Source organism: Stegodyphus dumicola, chromosome 12 (genome assembly GCF_044657685.1).
Source record: "Stegodyphus dumicola isolate Sdum_Otavi_A_Nest chromosome 12, ASM4465768v1".
Lineage (NCBI taxonomy): Eukaryota > Metazoa > Arthropoda > Arachnida > Araneae > Eresidae > Stegodyphus > Stegodyphus dumicola.
In genome coordinates this window covers 114,866,018-114,881,236 of record NC_140779.1, presented here as the reverse complement: position 1 = coordinate 114,881,236, position 15,219 = coordinate 114,866,018, and the positions used below count along the sequence as shown (strand labels likewise).

At 33.7% G+C, this 15,219-nt stretch overlaps 1 protein-coding gene across 1 annotated transcript; it reads right to left on the bottom strand.

Moving 5' to 3' along the window:
- On the bottom strand, nucleotides 1-9,815 carry LOC118191232 (uncharacterized). The gene is made up of 3 exons (XM_035362035.2): nucleotides 9,668-9,815; nucleotides 3,877-4,194; nucleotides 1-165 (listed from the first exon to the last, which is right to left on the bottom strand). The coding sequence occupies exons 1-2, from the start codon at nucleotides 9,677-9,679 to the stop codon at nucleotides 3,895-3,897; spliced, it is 312 nt and encodes a 103-aa protein (XP_035217926.1). The 5' UTR covers nucleotides 9,680-9,815; the 3' UTR covers nucleotides 1-165; nucleotides 3,877-3,894.
- Nucleotides 9,816-15,219: the final 5,404 nt, after the last annotated feature.

The following is a 15,219-nucleotide window of genomic DNA, read 5'->3' as shown; positions in this document are numbered from 1 at the left end:
TTTTTTTCAGTTCGAAACATTTTTTTATTTTACATGTTTAGAGAGGTCCATATTCAACATTCCATTTTTTTCAATTCGAAACATTTTTTTATTTTACATGTTTAGAGAGGTCCATATTCTGTGGCTTCTTTCAATTCCATATTCACTTTGATGTTGCTCACTTTTCTGAAATGAAATTCACACAATATTTTATCCGTATTATAAGATTATAAAATACATATACATTTACAACAATGAAAATATATTAATACCCTAAATTTATTGATTTAATTTTAATAGCTGTATATATTCATATTTAATAGATTTCTTTGGTCGAACTTTTAAGAGTTACGCTCCTCTTTAAGAAATATTTTATGCTCCTCTACCACTTCCCAGTTTTCGTTTAAATATGTGTATATACGTTACGGTGAAACACCGAAATCTGGAGAATGTCAATATTCACATAGTCTCTTGGTGTATGTTCGAAATGTTTTCCAAATACTCTTATTTCTGACTTACACCGGTAAATGTCGACATTCACTATGTACTAATGGTGAATGTTGAACATATAAGAATATTACATTTTCTTCTCCGTAATTCAGTCGCGAAAAAACGCACTTGAAACTTAAAATAAGAACTTAAGAACAGAAGAACTTTAAACACACAGTGAGAAAGGAAAATAATAGAAGTTAAAAACTTACTAAATTATGTGATTCAAATCTTATTTATTGCAATAACTTAAACTAGTATGACACTTTGAATTGCACAAGAGGCCCTTGCTTTTACAACTGTATTTATTTGTGGAACACTTTCTTTTAAATGACAAGCGTGTACATATACTCCTCTCTTTTCGACCTACACCAGAGCATATCTGTGATTGTCGACATACGCCGGTGAGGGTCCGAATGTACAAGAATGTAATGCAATATTCGATCTTTCACCGACGTATTTGGTGAATGTTGACATTCTCCGGTGAAAGTCGACATTCTCCAATTTTGGTCTTTCACGGTAACATATATATATTATATGAGTAACTACAGTATTTTAATTTTACATAAAATACAGTATTTTAATTTTACATAAAATACAGTATTTTACTTATACAGTACTTATTTATACAGAATAAATACAGTATTTTATTTACAGTAATAAGGTATTTGAAAATCTAAATCCAGTTGCGCGCTGAAAGCAGGAACAAATGATGTTTGGACTGATAAAGATGTAGATTACTTTTATTGTTTCTCTGAGATTATTTTAACCTTTAATTTGCGTTTTTCTTAGTTCAGAAAGAGGCTGATTAATTTACTTTTTCCGTTGCGCCAAGCCCCTGATGATGAAGCAGCGAACGATATAAATTTCTTTATTCATTTTTGGTGTTTTGCACCTTTTCTTGTAGTTTGCCAATGTTCTTTTGGTTTTTGATTTTTTGCATATGATTTATTTCGAATTTAATATGTGATAAATATTATATCTATTATTTGCTTTTCATTATATATATATTGCATCGTTGAAAAGAATGCTAAGTTACTTCGAAGAATGTAACCTTGTTCGAATTTCAGAGGCGCCACTGTTCCTGATTGAGTTGCTGTTAATGGACGACAACGCTTGTCCACATAGGCTCAGCTGATCGACGATTACGTGGAAAGGAAGAATATTTGCCGCATACATTGGCCAGCTAAACTTCCCAACCTTAACCCCGTACAGCATGTCTGGGACGTTCTTGGGAGGACAGTAACATCTCGCCAGTTCTCTCTGAGAACCTTCCGGGAGTTCCAGGAGTACTTGCTGCAGGAGTGAAATCGACTGCCAAAGGACTCCTTAACTGAGTCTTGTGCAGTAGGACGTCACGCTGCGCGATTTCTCTGGCTGTGAGAGGGGACCGTACCCCGTATTAGACTCATTTTCAATTCGGTATCACAACGTGGATTTAGGACATTTCCACACTATGACCTTTACTGAGAATCATTGAATGGTACAATTTTTCTCTGTTACAAATGTATGTTCATACGAAATTTCATAAAAATGTCTCCTTTAGTTTTTCAGAAACTTGATATAATTTGCAATTCTCTTAATTTTGCTAACCAGTATTTATATATATATATATATATGTGTGTGTGTAATGAGATAATTCGAGAATAGCTGCAATGGATTGGTGATGTTTCTGTTGCTTCAAAATCTTTCGGAAATTCTTTACTGCGTAGGTAAACGGATGACACCTGAAGACAGACGGGGCTTCCAAAACCTAATTTTATTCCTTGATAAATAATTCTTAGGACACATATTCTTTTTCATTACACATCCCCATTATGAGTACGCTATGCATCCTACTATTTTATGTAACTTAATTCCTTTAGATGATAGGCAGATAGAGGAAAGCGACATATCTAAGAAGAAGCAAGTGTGGTAGAAAGAGGAGTACGAATTAGCAGAGCGCTAGATATATAGTAAAATAATTTGCTTGATCTGATTGGTTGAACGCTTAGCGCATAGCAGCAAGAGTACATAAGCAAACATGAAACGGATTACTTTGGAAAGAAATAGCTCGTAAAATATTATTATAAACAATATTATAAATAATTTCTACCTTTAGGGGGATAATCAAAGGGAAGATAACGAAATTAAAATGAGGAATTAAAAGGACTATTACCAAAATTAAAGTTGTAGGATTCCCCACTGTGTAATTCTAAGTTACAGTTGAAAGTGAAAACTCTTAAGAACTAGTAAACGAATAATCACTTAAATTCGTGTACAGGAAACAATAAGTAAGAAGGGTGAAATAAACCTTTATTATTCATTTAAAGTTTAACAAAACTCCGTCTTGGAGTTGTACAATAAAGCCGACACTTGGGCTTGAACTTAAGAGACTAAGAATTAAACTAAACTAATCTTAACTAAAGAGATATAGCAGAAGCTATCAAGATTCTAATAGAGTTGGCCCCTTAACGCTAATTGACTGCGAAGCTATCCTCAAGGGCCGAACGTAATAATGGCTTACGAGAGAGTAACCTAAAAAGGCGGACGCATGCAGCCAGAATATCTGGTATCTCTCTCCCTAAGGCTGCAGAGCTTCATGGTTAATACCGCTCTTCCTCATTAGCATTCAGACGTGATTCTAAAACTACGTTCTAGCCGGAAGTGGTAAGTAGAAATTAAGAATCGATAGGAAAGGAAGTTTAACTCAAAATTTAACTGTTAATAAAATTAACATAATCCTTAGAAAGTTAATAATTGTCTTTCATATTTTATATCTTGCATGCACACGTTTTAATTTAGCAGTATAATATAGTCACTCTGAAATGTAAAAGCATTACAACAATAATTTTAAATTCGCAGGGGTTTCGAATTTTATGCAGCTCCCCGTTACAGAGATTATTTCCCTCCTTCACTGAATATATCATCATTTTCTTCAATTTATTTCGCAGGTATTTATTTGCAGGTAATTTACTCTCTTACTAACTTTTACAATTTACTTATGTAATTTACTCTCTGAACAGCAGAAAACTGTATGCATGGTCCTTGGTCAGCTAATGTTTACATTTCTTTTGCAGAAAGCTAAGAAGGAAATGGAATCATTTCAGCTCTCCTGTATGAAATAATACAGTATAGCTTTTCAGTAGATGATGCTGACTATCTTTGCCTTGTTGTTGAAAGACCGCTAAAGAATGGACTTGGATTCGGTTCCAAGGGAAAGGACTAGCTGCATAGGATTTTGTTACTTTATTTTCCTACATAAATATGAGATAGTTTTCCTTAAAAAGCATGTAGGCATTCTCAAGCGTTTCAACATAACCAATTAGCCGACGAACTACCTATTCATATGAATGCTGTATTAATCAACCAAAAGGGAACAAAAATGTGACCTGTATTACTAAATTAATTTACTCCACAGAAACTTACCATTTAAAAATCTACTATTCATCCTATTACTTTTTGTCCTGGGCGTTCTTTACCATACAGTCCGACTTTAGCACCTCCTAGAGCCGCACCAGAAACATCAGAGTTGCCAAACCCAGTTCCAAATCCTCTGCCTAAACCGGATGATTTGCCATACAGTCCGACTGGAGCACCACCCAGAGATGCGGCGTATACATCGCGTGAGACGGAACCACGTGGAAAAGCAGCAGGAACGAACCTCACAGGTGGCCGTCCATATCCTTTACCGAGTGGCTTTCCCTTCTGGCCAGTTACTGCAACCACGACGAGTAAAAGGATGATCTGTAAATTAAGAACATTAACAGCTTTATAACATATTTCTTTCAATCCAGTCACCTTTGACAAATATACAAGTTTTCCATGGTCACCAACTGCTAAAAGAGTCGTCAATGCTATTTTGACAGCTTTTCAAGATTATCCGTCGTAATTCAGAAGACAGATTCTTAAAAATATATAAAAGTTCGTTGTCATTATGCTCGCAAATGATTATTATGTGCCAGATACATAAAACATATATAACGTTAGAAACATATTTTATTAAATCATGTAACAGAAAAAAATATGTATAAAGGTTATCAATTAAATATAGTTCAGATCGTGTAAATTAGATACATTATAACATACATCCATTAGGAATACCAAGTAAAGGAAGTATTGCAGTTGAGAAACATTTTGGGTATCATATTTCAATCGAAATATTCATTTTGACCGTTCCCGAATCCATTTGGTCTGCTTTCAGCGTGATGTCTGGACGTACGAACAAAATTAAAAACTCTTTTTTTTTTCACAAGGGATTTAAAATGAATTAAATGTGCATTTTTGCGTGACGTCTGAACGTACGTATGTATATATTTCGCATAAATCAAAAACGATTAACCTTAGAAAGTAGAAATTTTGTATACATGGAACTGTTACAACATCTATTTGTGCACTCCCCTTTTTTATTGCATTAGGCAGAACCAAAAATATATATACCTAAACCGCCTTACCCGGCTTTTCTTTTTTTTTTTTTTTTTTTTTTTTTTTTCCACAATCGTTTTCCGTAGTCATGTCCTTCCAGTTCAAACGTGTTTCAAATGACGAAAATATTCATGTTTGAGCAATTTCAAATTTAAAAAAAAATTTTCTGGATAAATAACAAAATCTAACTTTTAATATCATCTCCGTATTCCTGTACTTATATTTAGGGAACTTTTATACTCGTTGTGAAGAAATAAAGTTATAAGAATTTTAATTCCCGTTCGAAAACATTGGCCGTGGTATTTAATTTCAAAATTTGCAATATTTGATGCCGCCTTGAACTTGCCTTGAGAGATCGGTTAACTAAGTTAGAATATTTCGAGGAAACAAGCTTAAATGGAGTGCTACAATAGATGGGTATAGTTTAATCGGCCAAAAGTCACGTGGTATCCACATCAGACTTTTTCATTAAATAGTAATTAATTACATTTCCTATTTTCAAATTCAGAATTTAATCACTCCTGCTTAAAGTTTCTGAAAACGCAGTAAAGTTAGTATGTTACCTGGTTTTATGTGCCTGATCGTCAGTGCAACTAATTAACAATCATTTGTTACAATTAATCATTGAATAGTTTAAAATTGGTTAAATAATTGTACAGTGTGCAATTAAACAGAAACTAACGATTGTTGGTTTTGAATTTTACTCTGCTGCATCTCTTCTAATTTCTAAATACACAAGCATGAACTTTGAAAAAATTATGCAAAACAGCTGAGCTATGAAAAAAATCGTCACGATATGTAACTACCTAACCATCTATCTTTAACTTGTATAAGAGCGAATATTGTGTAGATGAGCACAGATTAGTGATGATAATAACACTGAAGCCATACATAATGTCTTTTCTACTGAAAATTTGGAACGAAAAGATGTCTACGGAAGTAGCACAAAGTCTTGTTCATATTTTATAGAGCTCTGGTCTTAATCTATTACTTGTTGTATATTTTCAGCCAATCAAAATCCGCAAATGTATCTTTTTTTCCCACTAGAAAGAACATTTCTTCTATAAAAAATGAAATATCTGCAAAGTACTGCAAAAATAGAATGTTATATTTCACAAACATAGTGGAGGGTGAGGCACTTTTGGAGACCAACCTTTCAGCCATTCTCTTTGGGAATTACAGATAAAAGACTTAATCTAGTCTAAGGTATTTTAAGCCATTCGTCTTGAAAACCAGTGGCTGGTTCATTCGTTGATTGTGGAGGATGAAAACGTTTTCTAACTTCGTCCTCTAGAAAATTTACAGTAGGTTTAATAATGTTGAAATCATGAGAAAGTGTAAGACATGGAAGACTTTCAAGGTCACTTTACAGTTCTTCAAATTATTACCTATTCTTTTAATTCATCAACTCTGTGATGTGAATTGGTGCATTGTCATCCTAATACACAATAGGGTATGATATTTGGAAAAACTGCTCAGTTTGGTTCTTCAGAATTCATCGTTAATTCTAAACAGTGAAAGAGCCATCAGAACTATCTGTGTCCCCAATGATTTGAATGATACCATGACCCAAGTACACTCGGTTCCTTAGACACTTTGGATCATATGTCTTTGAAGTTCTCTGCACATAAACAATTCCATAAGGGGAAAAGACAAAGAAAGTGGATTGATTGCTAAACAAAACACGTTTTATAATGTATTCTATTGAAGTTTGGTTTTCATGATGCAGCGGAAACAGCTGAGCCATTTAATTTAGAGTTTAGAATGAGTGCTTTTTGTCGAATGATTTACTGCAGTTGCCCAGACCGTGAATGTTAATTCTGTAAGATTCACAATCAGCAGTTCTTACAGAAAAGAGGGGTTCAGAAAACATTACATTCTGTCAGAATCTGAGTGTCACATTTTTTTTTTTTTTTTTTTTTTTTTTTTTGGATACAGTTCTTTTCAATTCTGTATTATATTCTTTCAAACAACTTCTTATTACCGCAATAACTTGAGATTTAAAGAAGCTTTTCACTTTTCTAGGCATATAGATTAGATATTAGATCTTATGGCTGCACAAGATCTTGTGGATCTATTAGATCTTACAAGTGCACTAGCCAGATGAGTAAAAACTTTTAAACTCCGATATGTCACGTACTTGCATATAATTGCTATATAATTCTCGGTGTTCGCATTCAATATATCTAATACCACTAAACAGTCAAATCACCCACTTTAATGCTGTGGATAAAATTCAGAATAATTTAAGGTCTTCAGTTAGTAAGAGATATATTGGCTTGATATAGGAAATGCTACGTTAGTCAAATATTTCATTTTTATCTTTCTCGCTCTTGACATTACATTGGGTTGAGTTATAATAAATAAGCATTGACACTTAGTAAATATCACATGATTTTACCTGTTTCTATTATGCAATTATTTTGCAATTACTTAAATAAGAATTCTATTGGCAATTACTTATCAAGCAAGTATTCTAGCCATCTTCCATTTAGGCGAGACGTTTGATATGTTTAAAGAATAAGAAGTTACAAATAAATAAAATTAAATTTCGTATTTAAGTCACCTTCATAGATAAAAATATCAGACTAACAAACTGTAAAATTTTAAAAGAAGTTCATTAAATTTCCATTGCCTTATTCCTTCGCGTAGTGTTAAGTTTATGAGCTTTAATTTTAACACGGTTATAGGATAATAAGATGGCGAAATAGATCTGAAGTTAATCTTTCTTAAAGTAGGTAAATGAATGCCGTTCCAGTAATATTATCTTCAAATATTATCAAGTTAAAAAGTTTCATGCATCTATCATTATCCAAACAAATGCTTATTGATCTCCAAATTTACTTCTGGTATGGAATGGGTTCTATGTTATCCATTGATTATTCGTTTAGAGGATTTATGTAATTTCATTGCAACTAATAATATTGGGTTGTCAAGAAATTAATTTCGATTTTCGCAAATAGATAGCATTGTGTTCGTTTTGTTATTCTGTAGAGTTATTAGGATTTTGTGACGCTGGAGACGTGACAAATTAGCGATACCGTAGCCGGGACTCGAACATGGACCACTCGAATACGCGCTGAGTGTGCTACCGTTACACCATGAAGGCATGCAGAGAGGAGGGAGAAAATACCTTACGTACTCCGTTTTTGGGGTCACTCTTTTTTTCTGACCATGAGGCTACTGAGTGGCCAGGAGTGTCTGAGTGTACCTCCTATACCCTATACCCCTATACCTTATATACTTCCTCTTTCAAAGGGCGACTTTGGATTAGGGGACCCAATCGCTGATTCCTGGCGGTGAAGAATCATCATCTCCCACCTTTTAGTTTGGAAGCCACTGTAGAGACATTAGGTTTTTTTCCAAGCAGCAGATGTGAAAAATTTGCAATGCCCTCGCCTGAACTCTAACCTGAATCTCTTGAAAACTCGCCGAGTGCGCTACCGTTACACCGCGAAGGCATGCAGAAAGGGGGGATAAAATACCTTATAATTCTTCCGTCAATCTTATAATTTTATTTCTTTCTAGGTTTATCAGCTGACACTTTTAATTGCTATTGAAGCATATTCCGTGTATTTTTGTTTTTAACTGTTAGTTTACAATCAGTTTTAACATTGGAAGGCAAAAATAAGCATTTTCAACATATTTGCTTTGTTATTTTCATAAAGGCATGAAAGGAGCTGAAGTTTACAAGATACGTGAGTTTATGTTGTTGATTGTTTAATAGTACGCTTGTGTCAGAACTGATTTAAGGAATTTCATTCTGGAGAGTTTTCACTTGAAGGTAGCTAGCATTGTGGCCTGCTTTCTGAAGCTGCTAAGGAGAAAATTAAAGATGGAGTCGTCATATAACTCTGCAAGATATTACAAAAACGGTTTAAATATATCTCGCACGACAATTAAAAAATCACATAAGATGTCTTGGACTCGTTTAAGAACCTCAATATTTGCGATACGCATTTCAAACCCTTTTTTTTGAATGAAAATTAAATCGACCCCTTTTTTAAACGAACTAGCGCTGGCAATGAAAAATAAATCGTTTACAGTAGCATTAATTTAAAAAGATCATAGTCCAACATGATGAATCAGCACAAATCATAGCCAAATTGCATCAGAAAAATATCATGCTGTCAGTTTAGTAGGAATGGGATGTATATTTTGAGAGGTTTTCAACCAAACGATGATCTCATACGTTTACTGCCAACAATTTATGAAACTGGAGGAAGCAGTCAAAGGCCATAATTGGCAAATTGCAAAGGAATCGTGTTCGACCAGGACAATGAGAAACTTCACACATCTCTAGCGACACGTACGAATTTGAGCGAGCTTGATTGGGAAGTGACATCGCACTCTCCCGTATAGCCCCGACATTGCGCCATCGGATTTTCCTTTATTTCGAAGATTATAAAGCTTCTTAAATGGTAAAAATTTCAATAATAACAATGACCTCAAATCGCACTGGATTGAGCTTTTTGCTGATAGAGACCAGAAGCTCTATGGCAGTGGAATCATGAAGTTAGAGAACGATGGCAAAAGCTTATCGAAAAGAATGGGAAATATTTGACTGATTAACATTCATTTTTTATGGAAAATAATGAGTTATATTTCACACTAAAAAGCAGAAATGACTTTCTTGCCAACCCAATATCACTTCCATAATATGAAAAGTTTGCATGTTATAATAACCTGTTTATAAAAATCAGATAAAAATTATAAAATGAGCTGTAACTCTAACCACTGAAAATAGTTCATTTCAGTTATAATAACACATTAGACAGAAAGCAGGATTACTTACCAGGTACTTCATGACTATTGTAACCTCTAAAATTTCTGATGTTCAGATTTTGTGTCTTCCTGCTCTCTCAATGTATTCACAAAATCGTCTGCTTGTTTTATACCACCATGGTTACTGATTATCATTTTGGCTGACATTATTGAAAATTTGACTCTGATTTCGATCATCACGCGACGACAATAAGCCGTATAGCAAACAATAGATATTTCTCAGTCAGACTGCTGGCTACAGAGCAATGTGGACAATTTTTCCGACTCAAGCAGAAATAAAATTCTCCATTTAATTAAAACTGCAGAATTCGCATTGGAAGGTTGTTTTGGTCTCGTCGTATACCTCTTCCTCTCATTCTTTTGTTTCATTTTGCCTGTTTAGCAGTTTTCTAAACCGTTTTCATATCATTCATTTGCCTAACAATCCAATAAACACATAAATATATATGTAATATGTCCTTTTTATTTATTAGAATAACTAATCTACATTTTTCAATATTTACCAATAATTTACATTAAGAAAGAAATATTATAATAAATTACAAATAAATCATAAATTTAGTGCGTATTTTAAAAAATGCTTTCTCAAACTTGCAAAGTAAATGAATGAAAGATTAAAATGTCCACATTTAGAAACTTCCAGTGCTTATGGAATGTAGTGATGAATGGATACGTTCTACATAGATGAATGGATAAGTTCGTTAAAAACCATGCAAAAAAATTTATTCACATGAAAAACTATAATCTGGATTGTGGATCTGTTTGGAATTATTACTACATACCTAACTATTATGTTACAAGGCAATGGGAAGTATTATGTAAATACGTCCAAAGACAAAACTCTAAAGAAAACTGCTTTTAGTGTATTCGGATGGTATTTCATGCAAAATGGAAAAGGCATTTGATTCTATGAAACATTATTTTAGTCTCAATATGAAGCCAAGTAAGTATCCAAGTACATTTCACAATCCATTTATACATTTAGCATTTACTAGAAATGTAATTACAGGCATCTTAAATTATGTATCTTATTTCTCATATCATCGACCAGTTTTTTAGAAAGTCCTCCACGAAGGCATCCCTCCCCTTAGGCAGATAGCCCTAGTGTGCTTTGCCATAATTAAATACACCATACACCACCACCGTCGACCAGTTTTACACGGGGAGAGTTTAAATGAATAAATATAATAAATAAAAAATGAAATAAAATAAAGTATATGTGAATGTAAAATCTTTTGTTTGTTTTATTTGTTCTATAACAACTTCACACTTCCGGTAGTAATCTTTCGCATTAAACACCAGTCGCTCTTTAAATTAAAAGAGATAGCCTATCACCAATTTTTTTATCTTGTTGGAGGAATATAATTTTTTAAATGACATTCTCCAGCGCGACCTTGCTGTTTTATGATATAAAATGCCTGTTTTAGTATGTTTTATTAGCTTTGAAAGTTTTATTTATTAGTTTTGAAACACACTTTATATAAATTATCTTCCAAACGCCAAATTTTTTTAGTGCCAAATTTTTTAATTAGAAGAAATGAAAGCCATCTCATATAGTTTATAGATGGAATTTAACACAATTACAAACAAAAAAAAATATCACTGAGATCTGACACTTCTGCAAAACAATCAAGCGCCTTGGCACAAGTAAGTTAAAGTTCTAGCTCAGATTATTTTGCTATGAAATGCCCAGTCTCTGAATATTGTCTAGTTTAGGGTTTCTGAAACTGTGGGTCGCAACCCCCAACGGAGTCGCGGGGCCTGCAGCAAAGGGTCACCAAAAATTTTAGCAGCTTTGATATTTCTTTAATTTATTATAATAATTTTACAATTACAAAATATTTTTACACAATGTATCTGAAAGTAGATAATGATAAGACAATACAGACAAAGGAAAAAAAACGAAAACGTTTCAACGTATTCTTTTTATAATATAAGCGTTAATTTCCCTTGCTTTACACGAGACGCTGTCATTTCGTCTGTTACTTAGTTAAAATTTTCACATTGTTCTATGTCTTAAAATTAGAAATTAAAGTTAATGACCTAAAACTGCAATAGTATATTACAGTACAAGTTGTAGAGTTGCGCGCCTCCAACCTGCACGCAACTAAGAGGTGACTGTTGAAACTGGAAAATAGACAGAGTCTTGCTAAGGGTTTAAGTCCCTTTCTATTCAACTTAAGAAATTACAATTGCGTGCTCTTGACGCTCACAAACTACGCCGACCCGGTGGTAAAATAAAAATAAGAACTTGAAAAGAAATAATAACAAGACTCTAACTACGAGGCTCTCTAAACGTAACTAACCTCACCGCGTTTTACAATACCGCTGCTAATTCAGCAAACTTTGAATATCACGTTGAACGATTAACAATTCTCCGAGGCAAGCACACAGGCCGAAACGCGGGGTTCTTCAATTTCTGGCTAACTACCTCCGCGCTCGTGAAGTAAGAACAGCACACCTCGAACTCGTTTCCATTCTATTTAACTCAGAATACTTCCGCTGATAGTTTGAATCTTTGCGCGTTCTACTAAAATTTACATACTCTGGCATTGCCAGTTCCAGGGGAAAGTAAGGCTTGACAGGAAAGATAGTTTAAACTTAAAATAAATGTTAGTTAAAATAAATATAAACCCTACAAAGTGAAAACATTGACAGTTTCACTCACGCGTGTATCGGATTTGCGCAATACTTATGGGGGTCCCACAAAACTTTTGTAAATATTATGGGGTACTGGGGGTCGCGAAAAAATCTCGGTGATAAAATAAAAAGGGATGGCGACTGAAAAAATTTTAAGAAACTCTGGTCTAGTTTATAAAACAATGTTGTAAAATAGTTTTTGAAGACCGTAAAAATCATCTTTTAATTTCTGATAGTCTTAATATAGAAAGAATCCCGATCAAAAGCTCTGGTAGTTCGGTCCGATGTCGGACCCCGCGAATGGCCTAGTTGCATGGGCATTTGCGTGATTTTTCCCATGTGTACCATCCAGTTTCAATCAGAAAGTGTGTATACTATTCAGTTTCCCTCAGAAAGTCCTCCATGAAGGCGTCTCTTTCCTTAGGCAGATATCCCTTAAGTGTTTTATCATGATTAAATAAACGAAACCCAATCCGTAAAAATACTGCGCCTAAGATTTCCTTAATTGCGCCCTGGATGTACTATATGCAAAAGCTGACTGAAAGTAACGAGGTCTAGTAACTGTTATATGAATTTATTTTTACAAGATTCAACTCATAACTCTACTGATCTTGATATCCATCATTTGTAAACTATTATACTATATAACGTAAATAAATTTCGAATTGCATATGACGGACGTACGTGTCATCAGAATTTTTTCAGGCTGCAACCCAGTCCACAAATAACGCTATCAAAGATTAAGAATCATTTTTTCACGCTGGCAAATGGAAATGAGTGCTTCTGTCACGTGCAGTGTTTATGCTATTTATGCTTTTGTCGTCATGGAGATAAAAGAAAGTTTGGGGTGAACAAATTCAAGGGTTTCACTACGTGTCACACGACAACCTAGGGCTTTAAGACGATAAGTTGCATTTCCATAAATATCTCATTTTTCTAACAAACGTCAGTATATTTTTTTAATATTTGTTTCACAGATACTGTTGATTATTTTAGTACTTTAAGATGAACGATTGTTTGGCAGACAGAAATGGACTTACTGTGAATTGGCATGCCCACAGGCTGAATACGGAAACAATTTGTAGAAGTAAGCACGAAACTTCTGCCAGTTAATCTTTCATTTTTAAACACGGCAGACTGCAGTTAGCTAGTTCACTAATGAACTAAATGTCAAATATGTTAAGCAGTCATTAGAGGTTAAAATTATTGACTGCGAAACAAAGGAGATTAATTTATGATATAGTGTTCTGGAAACCAGAGAGTAAATAACTCTCTTTATGAAATTCATTTACAACTTTATAACGCGAACAATAAAAGCGCAGGCCAACCTTGTTAAATATATAGAAATAATGGCTTAAACAACTGGCAATGATCCGCGCAGCCAGTGTAGGTAGGTAGGTTACGGAGGACTGTAACACCTGGTGTCTAACGCGCAGCCAACGTAGTGTTTTGTGACCCTGACTGGAAGCCGGAGAGTAAACAAGTCTCTTTACGAAATTCATCTACAACTTTATATCACGAATAATAAAAGCCCAGGAGAGCCTTGTTAAATATGCAGAAATAATGGTTTACGCAACTGGCAATGTACCGCGCAGCTAGTATTGTGGTTAGTGATCCTGACTGCCGTAGCGACAGGCTCGGATTCGAATCCCGGAGAAGGCATGGTTGTAACTGTCCGTTCCTTCATAGCGGGCAACAGTGGACACTTATTAGACGCTTCCATAATGAAGTGGTCACCACTTCTGGCTAATGGCTGTTGAAGGGCCCAGACATTATTAAAAATAAAATCTCTCGTCAATGCAATTCGGTTGTTCTGTTTCGTTATTTATTTGCCCACGATTTTATTATTTTCGATATAAAACTGCAAATGAATTTTGCAAAAAGAATTATTTAATATCTTGTTGCTATTAAACCCTATGATATTTTGCCTTTAGTTTCATTAATTTTTATGGGTTTTAAATTTTTAATGTTTTAATTTAATATTTTTAGTCTCAATTACACATTATCAATCAAATTATTCAACTGAAAAATCATCTTTCAATAATGAATAATCACTGTTTTGCTTTTAACAATTATGTTATGTAAAATTATCAAACTGTAAAGAATATGCCTTTATCGAATGTAACTAATCGCATATCCTCAATAAGACTGTGCGCAATTTATCGCTATGTCTAAAATGAAAACAAAAACAAAAGAAGGGTGTAAAAGACCTTTTTATTTAAAATTAAGTAAGTTGAACAGAAAGCACACCTGAAGCTTACAAATTAGCCAGCAGTTACGGCTTGAACTCAAAGTAGGATTTTAAATTTAAAACTAAATGTAAGTAGCCAAATGCTACGCAGAGAAATTTTAAACGCGAAAGTTCGCTCTTAAGCTTATACCAGCTTGGAAGCACCCTAAGTTTTAGTTTCTCCATCAAACAAAGATATGTGCGAAAAATCGTTTCAGAGTTAAATTTTAAAAAGTCTGAATCAAACTTTGAAATAATTTCTTCGCCACTTTTTATTGTCATCGACAATGGAATTTATCTGCCAAATCTGAGCTCAATAGCTCATCGCAGAATTATTTTTAAATGGATGGCAAAGTTCTGACCGTAATGATTAATACCATGTGCGAATTAAATGAAAACTTGTAAAAAAGTGGCTAGTTTTTTAAAAATTTCTAAAAGTTGCCTAATTAATCTCTTTTCATCATTCTTGTTTTTGAAAGAGGATGAAAAGATTCATTCAAAACCTTCAAAAATTTCAAATCTTTATAACTGATACATTTTTAGATATTAAAATTTTAAAGACCCCAAAACGAATACAATGTTACGTACTCCAATAAAATGAAGAAAATCAACCCTTAAAGCGAAATGCTGAGAAAAATTTACATAAACTTATGAAACGGAAAGCAAAAAAAAAAAAAAAAAAAAAAAAAAAT